This window comes from Salmo salar, chromosome ssa14 (assembly GCF_905237065.1).
Source record: "Salmo salar chromosome ssa14, Ssal_v3.1, whole genome shotgun sequence".
Lineage (NCBI taxonomy): Eukaryota > Metazoa > Chordata > Actinopteri > Salmoniformes > Salmonidae > Salmo > Salmo salar.
The window spans coordinates 91,581,445-91,587,079 of record NC_059455.1 but is presented as its reverse complement, the minus strand read 5'-3'; the positions used below and the strand labels follow the sequence as shown (position 1 = coordinate 91,587,079).

The following is a 5,635-nucleotide window of genomic DNA, read 5'->3' as shown; positions in this document are numbered from 1 at the left end:
CTGTGAGAGTGACTATCGGTTTCTTGGTCACCTCCCTCAAGGCCCTTCTCCCCAGATTGCTCAGTTTGTCCGGGCGGCCAGCTCTAGGAAGAGGCTCGGTGGTTCGGATGTACCGATCCTATGTAGGTGTTGTTACACGTGGTCTACTACTGAGAGGGCGATCAGCTGTCCGTCCTGTCTCCCTGTAGCGCTGTCTTAGGCGTCTCACACTACGGACAATGCAATTCATTTATTTTAATGTGTTCGGCTATATGTTTAATATAGCTTATATTTTAGAAAAGTTGCATATTTTATCACCCACTGATTACAATTGTCTCTGTGGCCGGCGGCTTTCCCTCTCCCCTGCCACGTCGAGACATTCCAGAGAGCTAAAGGGGGGGGGGCAGAAAAATCCCCTGAAAAATACTTACAGACTGGCCCACCACCACACCCCCACCCCACCACCACACCACCACCCCGTCAAACTATATAGGTTACATTTGTGAATGTAAACTCTTATACTGTAGTACATTTGTGTCTGGTGGTCTTGTGGGGGTCTTGCAGTGGTGATGCAGTCTATGTGAGTCTCCAGCCGTGACTCCTAGGACCTCCGTTTGCCGTTTCCACGTCAACACATCTGCTGTGTGCTACTGCGCCTGCGCTCATTCTATTCAAACCCGAACGGACTGGGATCAAGGGAAGAAGACAGAACTGGAAGAAGACAGAACGGGAAGAAGACAGAACGGGAAGAAGACAGAACTGGAAGAAGACAGAACGGGAAGAAGACAGAACGGGAAGACAGAACGGGAAGAAGACAGAACGGGAAGAAGACAAAACTGGAAGAAGACAGAACGGGAAGAAGAATATCAGAAGAACCGAAACAACCTGCGAGAGTGAAAAAGCGAGCAAGAGCAACCGTTAAAGTCACGGTTATCCACCTTCATTTTTTTCCGGTAAAGGATAGTGCTATGAAAATGAACCAGTGCGCGCACGGGATGATATATCTTGCGGTTCTGGTGGCGTTTGCCGCCTGTGACGCCCCTCCGGTACCGTTAGATGACATCGTGATTGAGAAAACGTTCGTGCCGGAGCAGTGCGGGCGCGCTGTGAAAGTAGGAGACTATGTCCGTTACCACTATAACGGCATGTTTCCCGATGGAAAGAAGTTTGACTCCAGGTATCGTTTTTCCTTTTCGTTTCCTCTACCTTTCTGCAGTGAGTAGCGTGCACGTCTATAAACTCATGTGCGTGTTTTATTACCGGGTCGCCCAAACAGCCACGCAGGCAGCGAGAGCTTGAGTGAGAGAGATAGAGAGATTGTAATGTTTACTGTTCATTTTGGATTGTTTATTTCGCTTTTGTTTATTATCAATTTCACTTGCTTTGGTAATGTAAACAATGTTTCCCATGCCATTAAAGCCCTTTGAATTGGGAGAGAGAGAGAGCAGTTCAGTCAGAGAGAGAGAGAGCGAGAGAGCTGTTCAGTCAGAGAGAGAGAGAGAGCAGTTCAGTCAGAGAGAGAGAGACAGAGAGCAGTTCAGTCAGAGAGAGAGAGAGAGAGAGAGCAGTTCAGTCAGAGAGAGAGAGAGAGAGAGAGCAGTTCAGTCAGAGAGAGAGAGAGAGGGACAGTTCAGTCAGAGAGAGAGAGAGAGAGCAGTTCAGTCAGAGAGAGAGAGAGAGAGAGCAGTTCAGTCAGAGAGAGAGAGAGAGAGAGAGCAGTTCAGTCAGAGAGAGAGAGAGCAGTTCAGTCAGAGAGAGAGAGAGCAGTTCAGTCAGAGAGAGAGAGAGAGAGAGCAGTTCAGTCAGAGAGAGAGAGAGAGAGCAGTTCAGTCAGAGAGAGAGAGAGAGAGAGCAGTTCAGTCAGAGAGAGAGAGAGAGAGACAGTTCAGTCAGAGAGAGAGAGAGAGAGAGAGCAGTTCAGTCAGAGAGAGAGAGAGAGAGAGCAGTTCAGTCAGAGAGAGAGAGAGAGAGCAGTTCAGTCAGAGAGAGAGAGAGAGAGAGCAGTTCAGTCAGAGAGAGAGAGAGAGAGAGAGAGAGCAGTTCAGTCAGAGAGAGAGAGAGAGAGAGCAGTTCAGTCAGAGAGAGAGAGAGAGCAGTTCAGTCAGAGAGAGAGAGAGCAGTTCAGTCAGAGAGAGAGAGAGAGAGAGCAGTTCAGTCAGAGAGAGAGAGAGAGCAGTTCAGTCAGAGAGAGAGAGAGAGAGAGCAGTTCAGTCAGAGAGAGAGAGAGAGAGAGAGCAGTTCAGTCAGAGAGAGAGAGAGAGAGAGAGAGAGAGAGAGACAGTTCAGTCAGAGAGAGAGAGAGAGAGAGCAGTTCAGTCAGAGAGAGAGAGAGCAGTTCAGTCAGAGAGAGAGAGAGATGTTCACTCAGAGAGAGAGAGGGATGTTCACTCAGAGACAGGGAGAGAGAGAGAGAGAGAGAGAGATGTTCAGAGAGAGAGAGAGACTCTGCTTCAGTCTCCAAGCCTGAACTGAAGAATAACTGGATTTAACGTATCACTCCAGAGAAAACAGTTCTCTCCTGCTACTAAATACACCGGCTGATAATACTGTATGTGGGCAAGGGTGTTTTCTGTCCCGCTGTAGGCCATGCACACACAGGTATAACCTCCAGGTGTGTGAGTGTAGGTCATGAACACACAGGTATAACCTCCAGGTGTGTGAGTGTAGGCCATGAACACACAGGTATAACCTCCAGGTGTGTGAGTGTAGGCCATGAACACACAGGTATAACCTCCAGGTGTGTGAGTGTAGGCCATGAACACACAGGTATAACCTCCAGGTGTGTGAGTGTAGGTCATGAACACACAGGTATAACCTCCAGGTGTGTGAGTGTAGGTCATGAACACACAGGTATAACCTCCAGGTGTGTGAGTGTAGGTCATGAACACACAGGTATAACCTCCAGGTGTGTGAGTGTAGGCCATGAACACACAGGTATAACCTCCAGGTGTGTGAGTGTAGGTCATGAACACACAGGTATAACCTCCAAGTGTGTGAGTGTAGGTCATGAACACACAGGTATAACCTCCAGGTGTGTGAGTGTAGGTCATGAACACACAGGTATAACCTCCAGGTGTGTGAGTGTAGGTCATGAACACACAGGTATAACCTCCAGGTGTGTGAGTGTAGGTCATGAACACACAGGTATAACCTCCAGGTGTGTGAGTGTAGGTCATGAACACACAGGTATAACCTCCAGGTGTGTGAGTGTAGGTCATGAACACACAGGTATAACCTCCAGGTGTGTGAGTGTAGGTCATGAACACACAGGTATAACCTCCAGGTGTGTGAGTGTAGGTCATGAACACACAGGTATAACCTCCAGGTGTGTGAGTGTAGGTCATGAACACACAGGTATAACCTCCAGGTGTGTGAGTGTAGGTCATGAACACACAGGTATAACCTCCATGTGTGTGAGTGTAGGTCATGAACACACAGGTATAACCTCCAGGTGTGTGAGTGTAGGCCATGAACACACAGGTATAACCTCCAGGTGTGTGAGTGTAGGTCATGAACACACAGGTATAACCTCCATGTGTGTGAGTGTAGGTCATGAACACACAGGTATAACCTCCAGGTGTGTGAGTGTAGGTCATGAACACACAATGTATAACCTCCAGGTGTGTGAGTGTAGGTCATGAACACACAGGCATAACCTCCAGGTGTGTGAGTGTAGGCCATGAACACACAGGTATAACCTCCAGGTGTGTGAGTGTAGGTCATGAACACACAGGTATAACCTCCAGGTGTGTGAGTGTAGGTCATGAACACACAGGTATAACCTCCAGGTGTGTGAGTGTAGGTCATGAACACACAGGTATAACCTCCAGGTGTGTGAGTGTAGGTCATGAACACACAGGTATAACCTCCAGGTGTGTGAGTGTAGGCCATGAACACACAGGTATAACCTCCAGGTGTGTGAGTGTAGGTCATGAACACACAGGTATAACCTCCAGGTGTGTGAGTGTAGGCCATGAACACACAGGTATAACCTCCAGGTGTGTGAGTGTAGGTCATGAACACACAGGTATAACCTCCAGGTGTGTGAGTGTAGGTCATGCAAGGTCAGCAAACTGATCAGGTTAAACATCTCATTAATAGGTCAGTCAGTCAGTCAGTAAACTCTTGGGCTAAAGTAGACCAGACCAGTAGGCTTAAGCATCAATGTGCGCGGTAAGAACTGAGATGTGGTTGGCCGGTGTAGTAGACCTGGTGACCCAGCATGTTATTCACAGTCTCACCACAGCCAAGCAATGACGGCTGACTGGACAGAGAGCTACATATGACTGACTGACTGACTGGCTGGCTGGCTGACTGACTGACTGACTGACTGGCTGGCTGGCTGGCTGACTGGCTGACTGACTGACTGACTGACTGACTGAGTAAATTAGTGTTTTCCTTGTTTCTTCTCTTTCTGTCTTTTTTGGTTGAGATGTTGGCAGCTCCCATAACATTTGTGTGTGTGTGTGTGTGTGTGTGTGTGTGTGTGTTGCAGCTATGACCGCGGTAGCACCTACAATGTGTTTGTGGGTAAGAAGCAGCTGATTGAAGGGATGGACAGAGCTCTGGTAGGGATGTGTGTGAACGAGAGGCGCCTGGTCACCATCCCCCCACAGCTGGCCTATGGGAAGGAAGGATACGGTAAGCTCATAGTATGACGTTAGTTACAACATAGTTTACAATACTCAATGGAACTTATTCTACTTTATACGTGAGGTTTGATCTCAGCTCCTCTCTCTAATCAATCAACAACTGCATGTACTTTTACTTATTTATTACCATTTATTTAACCTTTATTTAACCTTTATTTAACTAGGCAAGTCAGTTAAGAACAAATTATTATTTTCAATGACGGCCTAGGAACAGTGGGTTAACTGCCTTGTTCAGGGGCAGAACGACAGATTTTTACCTTGTCCGCTCAGGGATTCGATCCAGCAACCTTTTGGTTACTAGTCCAACGCTCTAACCACTAGGCTACCTGCCGTCCCTACACTCTAACCACTAGGCTACCTGCCGTCCCTACACTCTAACCACTATCCTACCTGCCATCCCTACACTCTAACCACCAGGCTACCTGCCGTCCCTACACTCTAACGACCAGGCTACCTGCCATCCCTACACTCTGACCACTAGGCTACCTGCCACACCTGTAATCTGTGTGTTTAGCTTCCAACATGGTGAAATAATAGCTTTTAACATGGTTATAACATAGCTTACGGTAGTCCTATAACATGGTTATAACATAGCTTACGGTAGGCCTATAACATGGTTATAACATAGCTTACGGTAGACCTATAACATGGTTATAACATAGCTTACGGTAGGCCTATAACATGGTTATAACATAGCTTACGGTAGGCCTATAACATGGTTATAACATAGCTTACGGTAGGCCTATAACATGGTTATAACATAGCTTACGGTAGGTCTATAACATGGTTATAACATAGCTTACGGTAGACCTATAACATGGTTATAAACATAGCTTACGGTAGGCCTATAACATGGTTATAAACATAGCTTACGGTAGGCCTATAACATGGTTATAAACATAGCTTACGGTAGGCCTATAACATGGTTATAGCATAGCTTACGGTAGGCCTATAACATGGTTATAACATAGCTTACGGTAGGCCTATAACATGGTTATAACATA

At 47.1% G+C, this 5,635-nt stretch overlaps 1 protein-coding gene across 1 annotated transcript in view; it reads left to right on the top strand.

The window, feature by feature from the left end:
* Positions 1 to 597: 597 nt before the first annotated feature.
* The window catches only part of LOC106570612 (peptidyl-prolyl cis-trans isomerase FKBP9-like), a 24,196-nt gene continuing 19,158 nt past the window's right edge, over positions 598 to 5,635 (top strand). The window contains exons 1-2 of the mRNA XM_045694961.1: positions 598 to 1,156; positions 4,475 to 4,620. Of these exons, the coding sequence (XP_045550917.1) occupies positions 948 to 1,156; positions 4,475 to 4,620 (355 nt within the window). The 5' untranslated portion in view covers positions 598 to 947. The remainder of the gene's footprint in view (positions 1,157 to 4,474; positions 4,621 to 5,635) is intronic.